Source organism: Aethalodelphis obliquidens, unplaced genomic scaffold (assembly GCF_003676395.1).
Source record: "Aethalodelphis obliquidens isolate GAN/ISIS:26980383/991018 unplaced genomic scaffold, ASM367639v1 scaffold66, whole genome shotgun sequence".
Lineage (NCBI taxonomy): Eukaryota > Metazoa > Chordata > Mammalia > Artiodactyla > Delphinidae > Aethalodelphis > Aethalodelphis obliquidens.
The window spans coordinates 2,332,294-2,344,831 of NW_020838010.1; the positions used below are offsets into that span (position 1 = coordinate 2,332,294).

Sequence of the window (12,538 nt, forward strand, 5' to 3'; positions counted from 1 at the left end):
CAAAGGAACTTCTTCTTAGCCCTCAGTTATCCAAACAACACAGTTAACCAGACTCTTCTCCCCCCTCCTCTTCCCTATGCATTCCAGCCAACTGAGGTCACAGTGCACTAGGATTCAGATGTATGTTTGCTAGAAGATGTTTTTTCCTGGCACTAATCTCACAGCATCTGAGTTGTAAATTGTGCTCATTAAATACTTTCTAGAGATTCAAACGAAATGAAAAAGAAAACAAAGTGCCTCCTACTTTTTTTCTGTGAAAACAGAGAGCTTCTTATCTTAGTCCAAGTAGGGTCTGCTCTTTTAGAATGACTAAACTTGGAGGTGGTTCTCTGCCCTTCCTTAGGGTTCACATCCATTGTAGTATACATTCAAATGGCCTTTGGGTGATAGCTGTGTAGTGAGCGAAGCTTATTAAAGTTACTTCCCAGGGGCCCCCTTACAGTGGAATTAGGCTTGAATAACCCTAGACATTGGTCATCATCCTCAGAGGTATAGTCATTCACTAATTTCTTGCCCAGGCAGAACAATTTGTTGAACTGGAGTGAGCTTTTCCATTGCCTCACCAAGAGAAGATGCCAATCTTGGAGCCATTTGCTCCTGGGTGGGAGAAAGAGAAAACAGTAAGTATACCTTCTCCATCCTAGGCCTTTCACAGGATTTCAATATGAATGATTCCAAGCCCTGCAACATCATGCTACTCCACCAGCAGTTTGCAAATTGCTAAACTCTCCTGGGTTGTTGAACAAATAAACATTATTACATTTGTCAGGATTCCATAATTACAATCGCATAATGTTGCTATTTACAAGGTTTTTACAGATTTAACAAAAAAAAAAAAGAGGAGGCACATTAATATATAGGTAATTCTCAACTTCCTAATGAGATGTGTCCTAAACATTTATAAGTCAATGACTTGGAGTTTGGAATGCCTTGCTGCATAGAAACTGTGTTACATATGTGGTGGTCAGGTTTCTAGGCCAGTACACAAAAGGCTGATTTAACCCACATGAAGCAGAGTTATATTAGCCCTCTGGCTGAGGTCCTAGGTCCTGAGAGCAGAAGGCAAAGCATTCTTTCTTCCCATTCTTTGGGTCCAAGGAAAACCCAAAGCAAAAGTTTTAAAGTAGAGGAATCTAAACTGACTTTTCCACCCTCATACTTGTTTCACCCTTCACACATCTCCTAGGGATCCATTGCTCGTGTCTTGTCCCAAGCCTTCCACTATAATCCTTCATTCTTCAAAACTGCCAACTTCGGGCTTCCCTGGTGGCACAGTGGTTGAGAGTCCGCCGCCGATGCAGGGGACACGGGTTCGTGCCCTGGTCCGGGAAGATCCCGCATGCCGCGGAGCGGCTGCGCCCGTGAGCCATGGGCGCTGAGCCTGCGCGTCCAGAGCCTGTGCTCCGCAGCGGGAGAGGCCACGGCGGGGAGAGGCCTGCGTACCGCAAAAAAAAAAAAAAAAAAAAAACCTGCCAACTTCTTCTTTTCTCCTAGTCCTGATGAAAATGAAACTTCCCAGTCCTCCTGAGCATCTAGCTCAGTTCACCTTCATTATGATATTAGTGATGAATCGCCCCTTACCCTCCAAAATGTATATCTGTGGTTGGAAGAGGAGGCTTATGAACCCCAGTTGGTGAAATTTAAGGGAAAGTAACAACCTCTAGGAAGTTTTAGGAAGTGGTAGATATTGGAGGACAGGAGGAAGAAGCTACTAGGTAGGCAGCAGGGTGCAGCCTGAAAGGCAAGCCCTGCAGTCACTTCGCCAAAGCTATACCCCCTTTCACAGTATCTTTCCTTCCTCCTTGTCTGACACCACAATGCTCTCTCAAGGTTTCAAGTGTCTCCTCAATGGCTTCCATGGTAGCGGCAGTGCGTGTGAGGCATTCCTAGATCTTGTGGGTATTTTATAAGTTGAGTCTATCTCACTAAGAGTCAGCCTGAAACTTCATAGAAAGTTGGAAACATTCTGGAATAGGTGGTGTTAGTCGGTGGCATCAACATAGGACATTTAATGAAAGGTAAGTGAGATGTCTGGGAGTTCTTGGATTTAGGTCAAGCCTTCTGAAATTTGTTAAGGGGGCTCTTTTTTGAGGACTTTTGTGATTTGTACAGCCTGCCAACGCCATTGTGGTCAATTAACACGCTGGTTAGAGCACAAGTGCTGATGAGGCCAGGATCAGAGGTCAAATCCACTTTGGGGCCAAATGGCTTCAATCCGTTCCACAGATGCACAGCCCACGGAATCTTGCCCTCTATCAAGGGGATTCAGATGAGTGAGTGTAAATGGCCTCAGCTACATCCATCTCCAGTGCTGGGAAAGCGCTACCAAGCACACAACCAATGACGGCGAGTCAGCTGCAGTGTTTTCTGCTGCAAACTCCAACACATTCTTAGGAATGGATAGGTTCTTGTATGGTACCTCCAATGCCTGTGCCACCCTGCCAGAGGGAAAACCCTTCAAGAGCTTCCAAACCCTTTCCTGCTGTGAGAGAGAGACAGAGACAGAGGCAGAGACCGAGACTGACTGTGTGCTGTGTGTCTTGGGTGTTTCCTTCCCCACAGGAAAGAATGTCTTGGAGACTGGATGAATGTATGTCCCAGTTGATCATCTGCTTATATTGGTTAGGAGGAAAGAACAGAGCCGGGTCCCAGGTGGCAGGGGGCCGCAGGGCAGCCACATGTTCAGTACAGAAGCTTTCTGAAGCATAAATGTTACGACACATAGAGGGTACCTGTGATAGTCACAGAAATGAGGATGCATTGGGTTTTCTTAGGAGAAAAGCAGTCATCGAGAGCTGACAAAGTCAACAAAGGCTAGTGGAAATGTAGGAAGAATGTGGATGCCTTTGGTAGCTGCTGTTGGAATTGTGATTATTCTGGAACATGTTAAAAAGACAAGGGAGCAGGAGTGTGTGGAGATGCCCTAATGTTTACTTTAGAATCGTGTGATTTCCACGGATATGTGGAGAGAGCAATGGGTCTGAGGGTCAGTGTCTCCATGAAAGAGAGAATAAGAAAGCAAGATAAAGAAGAGAAAAGATACTGACAGGAGCCCAATAAAGCAATGGATTCCTCAGAAATAAATACATGGGGAGAATTCTTGATAATTAGGCCGTTGTTGCTGCTTCTAGTAGGGGAGGAGGGATGAGGGAAATTGTCCTGAATTCAAGCCAGGCAGTCAAGGAGTTGCCAGGCAGAAGCAACGGGGCAGGGCCTGCAGAGGAAATGACATAAGCATCCCCTCGAAGATGATCTTGCCAATAAATCCTGGGAAAAGGGGGTCGTTGCAATATTGCTGTGTGGCTTAAATAGAGGTGAGTCTCTGAAGACCAGAGGTGGCCCACCGTGAGGCCCAAGTGCTCACGATGAGACAGATGGGCGCACCTGCCTGATAACTGGATAACAAGGCCAGCCTCATTAACATTCAAATACGTTATCAGTGAAGAGGTGAAGATCTCTCTAAGGCCGGGGCAGCTGACCTCCCTCAGATGCAGCTTGCTCTGCAACAGGCCTCCCCACAAGGTTTTTGCACAACTCAGTGGAGCTTGGAAATTCACCAACTCCATCACACTCTGCCAACAGAATGTAGGCTGAGACTGGCATCCATGCCAAAGGGAGCCCCAGCTTTGAATATCTGGCCAGTTCCTGGGCTCTGTTCTCCTGCTGGCCATTACCTTACGGCTTGTTTCTCACCAGCTGCTTTTCTGCTTTTCTTCTTTGGAAGGCTGCGATCTCCACTGGTTGCAGGCCATGGCCCACTTGCCTGCGGGGCAGGAGAGACACAAAAATAGTTAACGAAGAGAGTGTGGCAGAGAGGGGCATGGGACGATGCTAACTAAGTGTGATCTCCACTTACCCATCTTTGCCCACTGGTGGAGGCACGGGAAGGGGCTTCGTGAAGCCTTTTTTTCCAACCAGCCAGAAGGTCTCTTCTGTGCCTTTGCCCTTATTATAGAAAATACGGAAACTCTTAAACGTGCTATAACCAATTTTCCTAAAGAAGTCCTTCTGTTCAATAGGGCGCAAACATTCTGTTTGGCTCAGAAACTGCCTCTGCTTTCCCCTTATCACCACTCGCTGGAGTCTTCCTTCCTACACGGCTTCTTTGCCATATATACCTAAGGCTCAGACAAGCTCCATAAGCTGCCACAGAGGCCAGATGAAAAGCGAACAGCATTTCAAGCTGTCATCCAGATGTTTTGTCTACCCGCTGACACGCAGCTCCATCTTTGGGAATACGTGGACGTTCCGCTTCATAGCAACCAAACATCTGTACATTCAATCAAAGATTCCGTTTGTCATTTTTGCCACGGTCTTTTGGAATTAGGCAACCCATTGTCTTTTGTATCTAGAGTACATACATTCAGAGTCCACCTCCATCCCCAACACTCCACCATCCAATGGCTCTCACAAAACCCAAAAAGGGAATAGAAATGGAAAGCACGCCGTGCAACTTTGATCTTAAGCCCAGGGCATCCTGGCTGCTTTGAGAAGTCTGCATTTCTGCAATGTTCTTTTCTTCCTGCCAAGGGAGTCTTACAGAGAGAGACCCCAGGGAGGCCTCCACCTACAGCCCCATTAGTTGACTGTCAAGAACCACAGGTCTGAGAAGAGGAAGGGAATGTAAACTCAAGTTCATTGCCCCAGAGCCTGAGTGATGACCTCAGAAGAGCCAAATTTTCTGCCTCTGCGCTGTCCTCCCCTCTTTCCAATCAACCCTCCTCAACAACATGGTTCTCTCTCCTCCTTTCAATTCTCTTTTCTCTGTCCTGTCATTTCCCCCAATCCGTAAGGAAAAAATGTGTTTACTAAGACTGAGAAAAGTAATGGGATGTGTTTCCAACTCAATCTGAAATATGGTCTCACTCTCGGCAGATCTCATTTGGAACAGTTCTAAATAGTTTAACTTAGAAATTCCAATTAGGTTTGCCCCCCTTTAAATATCAAATCCATTATTCTCTATTTTACATCACATATATCCATCCCTTGACAATCACGACAACAACCATAATAAAAATTAGCACATTTAACTGGAGAATCTCAAAGCGTTCGCAAATATTTCGTTCAAGGCTCTGAACGAGCCCTCCATGAGGCAAGTAGGAAGAGAATACCACAACAGCCCAACCTCCATGAACAGGCAGCCAACCCACCCTAAACCTAAACCTCAAATAATTGGACTGTTTGGGGCCACTCTGTTTTCAGAAGAAGTGAGCAACTTGAAAATATGCTCCCATCACTCATTCTTACATTTATTCCACCCTCGTTGTGTCAGGGCTGGGAATACAGAGATGGCTCTGTCCTTAAGGAGCTCACAGTGTAATTAAATAAAAACAATTATCACGGGCTTCCCTGGTGGCGCAGTGGTTGAGAGTCCGCCTGCTGATGCAGGGGACGTGGGTTCGTGCCCCGGTCTGGGAGGATCCCACATGCCGCGGAGCGGCTGGGCCCGTGAGCCATGGCTGCTGAGCCTGCGCGTCCGGAGCCTGTGCTCCGCAACGGGAGAGGCCACAACAGTGAGAGGCCCGCGTACCACAAAAAACAAAAAAAAAACAAAACCCCCCCCCCCCAATTATCAGGCCATGTCTTGGGCCCTAAACAGAAGCACAACTCTTCTGCTTCCTCAGCTCTTTATTTTCCTCACAGAACCTAGTACAGTGTCTCGTACAGAACAGGTGCTCAGTAAATAGACTGTTCCATTAACTGGCACTCTCGTTCCTTGAGTGCCTGGAATACTCAAGGTGTCGTTGGACCTCATTTTGGTAAAACATACTCTCAAAACTTGACCCCAACCCCCAACCATAGTTGACTGTTTTTCTTGAGCTCTAGGGGCTATGAGGACAGTATGCCAATCCCCAAGGGAGATCTGCAGATGCCAGGATTGTCTAGATATTTGGGTGAGTCCTGGGACATACTGGCATGCCAAAACCAATGGTTGCAAAATAGGATGGAAGTGTTATGGACTCAGGCAAGCTTCCAAATCAAAGAGTATGCTGGGGAGCTCCAGGGGCTCTCTGAGGTTTTGGAGCCCATCCAGGAGAATTCTTAGAATCCTAGCTCTCTGTTTACCCACCCTACTTTCAAAAGTCTGCTGAAGGGAGGTGGGGGGGGGAACAAGTATGTAACAACTGAAGCCTAAGGCGAACTCTCTGACTCAGTATCAATCCCTAGGCAGTCCCAGAGACCTCCCAAATAATAGCACCTTACTTTGGCCTGACACTTTTAAGATACTTTGGCACTCCTGTCTTATTTAATCCTCACAAAAACTGTGGAAACTAGGTTTATTATTAACCTCATTCTGCAAATGGGGTCCCTGAGGTTTATGGTGATAAAATGACTTGTCAATAAGCAGGCATAGCTGGGACTTGAACCCAACCCTACTAGACTACAAATTTTCTTTATTTATTTTTTACTATGACTTTGCTATATTTTATTGAGGTATAATTGACATACAACATTATATTAGTTTCATGTGTACAACATAAGGATTCGATATTTGTATATATTGTGAAATGATCACAACAAGAAGTCTAGTTAACATCTTAAGACTCCAAATTTTAAGTGTTCTTCCCTCTACACCATATAGCTTTTCCAACACACTGGAGTCAAGGGGCAGGTCTAGAGGCCAAAAAGCAACTGCAGGGAATTTTAAAGCTTGTGATTAATGATCTGCCTGATAATCACAGGTCAGAAGAGGCCTCCATGTTGAGAAATGGAAGCACAGAGAAGATGAAGTTACTTGTCCAATGTCACATATTGAGTCATTGATGGGACAAGAATTATGGACCAGACCTTCTGACCTTCATGACTCTGTCAATACAACCTCATTACTTCTTAGCTCAGTTGCTGGTGTGTAAATGTCCACCTCTGGCAAGGACAACAGAAACCAGCTAAGAACAACCATTTGGGGAAATCTTTTCAGAATGTAAAGCTACCTAAGAGGCCCTGGCAAATATATGTGATAAGCCTAGATATATACAAAGTCTCAGCAAGGAGCTTCAAACTTGTTAGGAAAACAGTAACTGAAACAGGACTCATTCATGTAAGAGAAGAGGTAATAAGATGACTTATCGCCAGGCCATTAGGAGAAAAATATTGAAAAAAGCAGAAATGGCCCGTTAAGCACTGATGATTCTGTGCCAGTATAGTACAAGGGGAGGTCGGAGTGGGCAGGGGAACAGATTCCCAGAGAGTATGAGCTTCTTGTCTCTAAATGTGTCCTCCTCTAAGCTTCCTCATTTTGGTCTCTTTCTTTGTACCCCCCTCCCATCCAATTACTCAACTTCTCTGTGTTCTCCTCTCTCAGCCAATCCAATCCACATCTTTGATCCCACTAAAAGAAACAACTTAAAGCGTCATCACTCCAGTGAAGGAAATGGGATGGGGGGTAAAGGGGGGAAGAGTGTTGTTGTTACTGGATCCAAGCCTTGAGCTGAAGAGAAGAGGCTCTGATGGAGGAATTTTAAGCATCAGCCAGCTGGAAGGAGAGGATGTTTTTGGCCATCAGCTTTGAAATCACACCTGGCTGGCCATCAAATGTAGTCCTTCTGACCCAGGCACTAGAGCGATTCTTGCTTTCCAGCAACACGGTGTGGATGGGGGAGGGGGGCCGGGTGGTGGTGGAAATGTTAAATCAGAATTTCTAAAGTGTGCTGGTGATGTCGTCTTATTGGGGATATATTGCATGCCCTCAAGGGACAAGGAATCTTCTGTCCCCAAGTCCCTACTAGTTAATAGCCAATACCTGCCTCTGGTGGGGAGGCAGAGGTACAGAGCCAGAAAAGATCTCCCCTCCTCTCCCTTCCTTTCTGTGGGTCTTACTTCCTGTCCTTATCCTTCTTTTCATTGGCCCTTCCTTTCCCCTGGGGCACCCTCTCTTCTTCTCTCTCAGTATCTCCCTCTCGATCTCTCTTCCTCAGGAGGTCTCTGCCACCCCAATAACCAAGGCCTGACACGGCCTTAGGGGAAGCCTCTCCCAGCCCCTCCCCCCAAATTCCCTGGGGTAGGGGAAACTGTGAAGTTGCAAAGGGCCCTTCTGAAGCAGTCCTGCTTTTGTATGTGAACCACCCAAAGATGTGATTGCTCCTGACTGGTATTTAGGGGGCAATAAAAACCATGGGGATGGGGGTCTATTTTTCCTTTTCAGTTTCAAAAGTGGCACCTCCTCAGCTCTTAAATTCTCTCTTAAATGAGGGAATCTGTGTCTAGTAATACAGGCAGGCAAGTGCTTCAGGAAGCCAAGCCACCTTCGTCCTCTTCTGCTGAGAAATGTCCAAATATACAGAGGGATCACAAACGCCTTGGGTGATTTGATTCATTGCCTAAGTAATATCGTCCCCCACATCCTATCTTTGCATTCTCTGCAGAGGTGGGAAAGAAACCTCTGTCCCCTAATAAGTGACCCATCCCCCCTGCTAGAAGATATTAAGGATCTATTGGAAGGGACAATCTAGGACTAGCCATTAAGGGAATTAATTGATCAACTAGAATCAGGCCTTCCAATCTTTGACTTCTGAAATCCTTTTATATGTAAATTGCCACTATTTGGGGTAGGCATGCAAATGACAGAAACAAATTGTGCATCACTCAGTGCCCGGATTTTGCTTTGCCTAAGAATAATCACTGAGGAAATAATTTTCATGGACAGTGGTATCATAGAAAGACTACTGAATGGGAAGTCAGGCTTCCTGGGTTATGGCCTGACTCTGCTATCAACTGACTATATGACCCTGATCAAATTACTTCACCTTTTTGGGCCTTGGCTCTTCATCTGAAAATGGAGTTAAATTATCAAATCTCTAGAGTTTCTTACAGTTGGGACGACCAGGGGCCCTGGGGTACCCAGAGGAAGATGAAAAGAATCCAGTGGAAATGGTGAAAAAAGAAAAAGGAATATTACTATAATCCTGAATCCCAGATCAAGTGATAGTCCTAACAGAGAAAAGGCACTATAAAATGTTTGTCTTTCATCAGAACTGACTGGTCCCTGGGGAAAGACATAAAGCCTCTCTGTAAACAGGGGGTCAATGTTGTGGATGAAAAATCAGAAAGGAGAGCCACCAAGCAGATGGACAGAAAACCCAAACTCCCCAATACTGTAGCACTGCCACATACTAAATGAAATGGAAGTTAGAAAATGTAAATAATAGTGCCGCTCACTGAAATGCCAAATTCTGGGCAATTTTTTAAGAGAGAAAAATGCAACTCCTAGTCAGAAAAATGCAGAGGGATTTTAACGATCCTTCTCACTGTAGCCATATTTTAAAGGAATGAAAGGTGAGGCAAAAAGGAACAATCTTTTGGGAACCAGAAATGGAGCTGGAAATTCGGCCCAAATTATAGTCAGACACCCAGGTAAACTCTTTCAGCAGACCATGACCTCTCCAGGAGCAGGCGTGTCCAAGTGGTTTGACTCAAAAAACAAAAGGACATTATACCTTGAGCTCTGTCCTTCCTCGAAGCTCCACTTCATAGCCTTCACTCAGGGTTCGAAGAATTGTCACCGTGCTGTGACTGACGTGAATGCGATAAGCTGTAAAAGCAAGAGAGGCATGACTTTGGATCTTTTCAGGTAAAATCAGTGAGAAAAATATTAATGTAATAAATGCCCCCACTTCTAAATGAACTAGACCCTAAGCAAAGTCCCTGAGAGAGAGAGAGAGAGAGAGAGAGAGAGAGAGAGAGAGCTTTAGTTAGAGTTTCACAGGAGGAGGGGACGGAGATGGATGGCCTTTCTCACCAGGCAAAACACCAAATAAAACATTAGCTGTAGCACCTATCAGCCTCCTAGACTCTATCTCAGATGAAAGACCATGCAATAGAAAGGTGTTCATTCAACTTGAGGTTTGAGATGAAGAAAAAAGCAACCACTACTTTGCTCTTAGCTGAAGCGTGACCTCCTCTGAGGGAAGTTAAGCTTCAGCAGCTACTCTCACAGGCTGCTGCTGGATCTGAACCCCCAAGGTCTGCCCATCCTACTTAAGAGGCAAAAGGGTGTCTCTTCCATATACATCCATCCAACTGTCTTTCAGTATTGCTGAACTTAAAACATCAGTGAGAAATGTACCAAGACCTCTGCCAACATTCTGTGGTGACTACATCTATAGCTGTCCTTTGGGTGGGTGGCTCTAGCTGTGTACACACATGAATGGATTATTTTCCAACTAATAATCCCAACTTAGGATGAGAGCTTTATATGAGGAACTATGACTAAAACTTCTTTTTAGAAATTAAGTGTAATTCTTTGGTGAAGAACATTTAACTGAGGTAGGATCCTTAACTGTCCTGAAAACTGTCATCCTGTGAAGTAAGACCTTGTTCAAGTTTTGTTCAAGAAAAGTCCAAGGCAGTCTCACACACATTTGAGAAAGTAATTCTTTTAGAATCTGAGTACAATCTGAGTAGCAAGTCATGGCTGAAAAGAACTGCAAGAAATTTATGCTGTGTTCTACAATGACTTTCCTTCTCTTGACAGCTCAGTATCGTTTGTATCTTCCGCACTACCTCATGGTCACCCAAAACCTCTGCTCCGAAAAGGTTGTCCCATCCTTAAAATTCAGCTAGTGTGTCCCGAGCCAGCCCTATGTGTGACATTCCACTAGCATCTTGTTGTGAGGGAACATTTCAGTAGAATAATCCTACTGATGGGGAACACACAGCTCAATACAGAGAGATGGCTCATGCCAACCACCATCCAGTTGTGTGGCAAGGAAGGTCACTCCAGGGCTGGGTTACTAGTCGCTTCCACTCCAGAATCAGTAGATTCAACTGAGCATAAAGGAGGTATTGATGAGATTGATTTTTAAAAAAAATAGACCTATGACACGTCCTAGTCTCATATCCAACATGAAGTTAGTCTACCTCTTTACAGATCTTCACTCAGGAGTGGCGCTTTAATGTCCTATTTCAGTCAGTCATTAGCTTCCAGAAAAGCACTCTAACCAGTTCCTGTAGTGCAGAGACCACATACGTATGCTTCTTTGTATCCCTCACAATGCCTTCCTTGCATAGTCAGTGCTTAATACACACTGCTGTGCATGGTTCACTCCATTTGCTCCTTGCTAGCTGATCCCTGGACGAGGTGCTGCCGGAATCTGAAAATTCACTTTCTGCTCTCAACTCTGTATTTCCAACGTGAAATGTGTGGAGTGAGTTTCCCTGGTGCAGACCAGAACATGACTTCAGCGTTCTCCAAGCTTACATCAGTCCAGAGCACTGTGCCAAATCTGCATTGCGTTTCCATGATCAATTTCACTTCATCTCGGGTTGCACTTCCAGAGCAAAGTTATATGCGTGCGGCAGTTCCTGGATGACTTCTTCCATGGCCTCTGCCATATCTGTGGAGTTCGAAGACTTTCCCAGATGTCAGAAAATGTATTCTGACAACAGCTTCTAAGTTCCATGCTGCCTCCTTCATCATGGCTGCACAGGCTAGATTGACTAAGACTGGACCCGTTGTGCAAGGCTGTTTCCACACATGAGTGATGAGGCGGGGGGGTCACGCAGGGCACCACCCACTGTGATATAGGCCACCATCATCAGGGACTTGTTTACGTATATTGCTGAAGTTTGAGAAGAGCTTGTCTTGCTTAGTAGCTGCCACAGCCAGGGATGCTAAGGGCTTAAGTGGGTTTTTTTTAATGTAAAATCCATGAAAACTATATATAGAATCTATTGTGGTTCTTGATGCTTTTTTTATACTAGCTGGAACAAATCGCTTTGCTCAACCATAACATAGGTAAAGCACATTTTGATTCTGACATTGCCTTAATAGTAGCAGGAAATAACCAAGGAAGAGTTGCCAGCGGCGCACAAGTGACTTAATGGTTTGTACAGTTTTCTTCTCAGAGAAGTAGGGAGAAGTGGTATCTTTGATACCATGCCTGTTTTGATAGAAAGAAGCTAAGAGTTTTATATACAGGCAAGTTGAAATTAATTATTTCAGAATTCCAAGCTCCTTAGATTGAGGGATTATTGCTAGCTAAATTTGAGGGCACTATTGGATGAAGCCAGAACTCCTGGGGTCGTAACGAGTTCAAAAAGAGGACTAGAGCAGCAAACAGAAGCTGGCTGAGAGACAGTTGACTCTGGGTGTGTCTCCACAAACTAGCTGAAAAACTGAAAAATGTCAGTCCCTTACCTATTTCCTTTTTCAATATGACGCTCCCAAACCTACCGGGTTGGCCAATTTGTTCCTTTACCCAAAGGATTTTTTTGAGTTGTTTTGATCAAATTGTCTGGCTGTTTCAGCGTCACCTAGCTACAGCTTCACGTCTAGAACAACATCATGTTCAATCCAACATCACCCCCTGCTGGTTTGTCATTAGAGACCAAAATAATGTGTGTTAAATCTTCAACTTCTCAAGTTATCTTTGATTTTTCTTTGAAACAGTAAAACATCTCTCTGCTCTCTTTCCCCTCTCTTTTTTAAGAAAATATTTTTTCTTTTTTTTTTTTACTTGGCTATGCCGGGTCTTAGTTGTGGCTTGGGCGGTTTTTAGTGGCGGCACGTGGGATCTTTAGTTGAGGCACGTGGGATCTT

The 12,538-nt window shown here is 44.9% G+C and overlaps 1 protein-coding gene across 1 annotated transcript in view; it reads right to left on the bottom strand.

Moving 5' to 3' along the window:
* Positions 1-503: 503 nt before the first annotated feature.
* Positions 504-12,538, bottom strand: part of GUCY2F (guanylate cyclase 2F, retinal) — a 90,666-nt gene continuing 78,631 nt past the window's right edge. The window contains exons 17-20 of the mRNA XM_027089470.1: positions 9,435-9,529; positions 3,857-3,945; positions 3,675-3,763; positions 504-597 (exon numbers count right to left, since the gene is read on the bottom strand). Of these exons, the coding sequence (XP_026945271.1) occupies positions 3,676-3,763; positions 3,857-3,945; positions 9,435-9,529 (272 nt within the window). The 3' untranslated portion in view covers positions 504-597; position 3,675. The remainder of the gene's footprint in view (positions 598-3,674; positions 3,764-3,856; positions 3,946-9,434; positions 9,530-12,538) is intronic.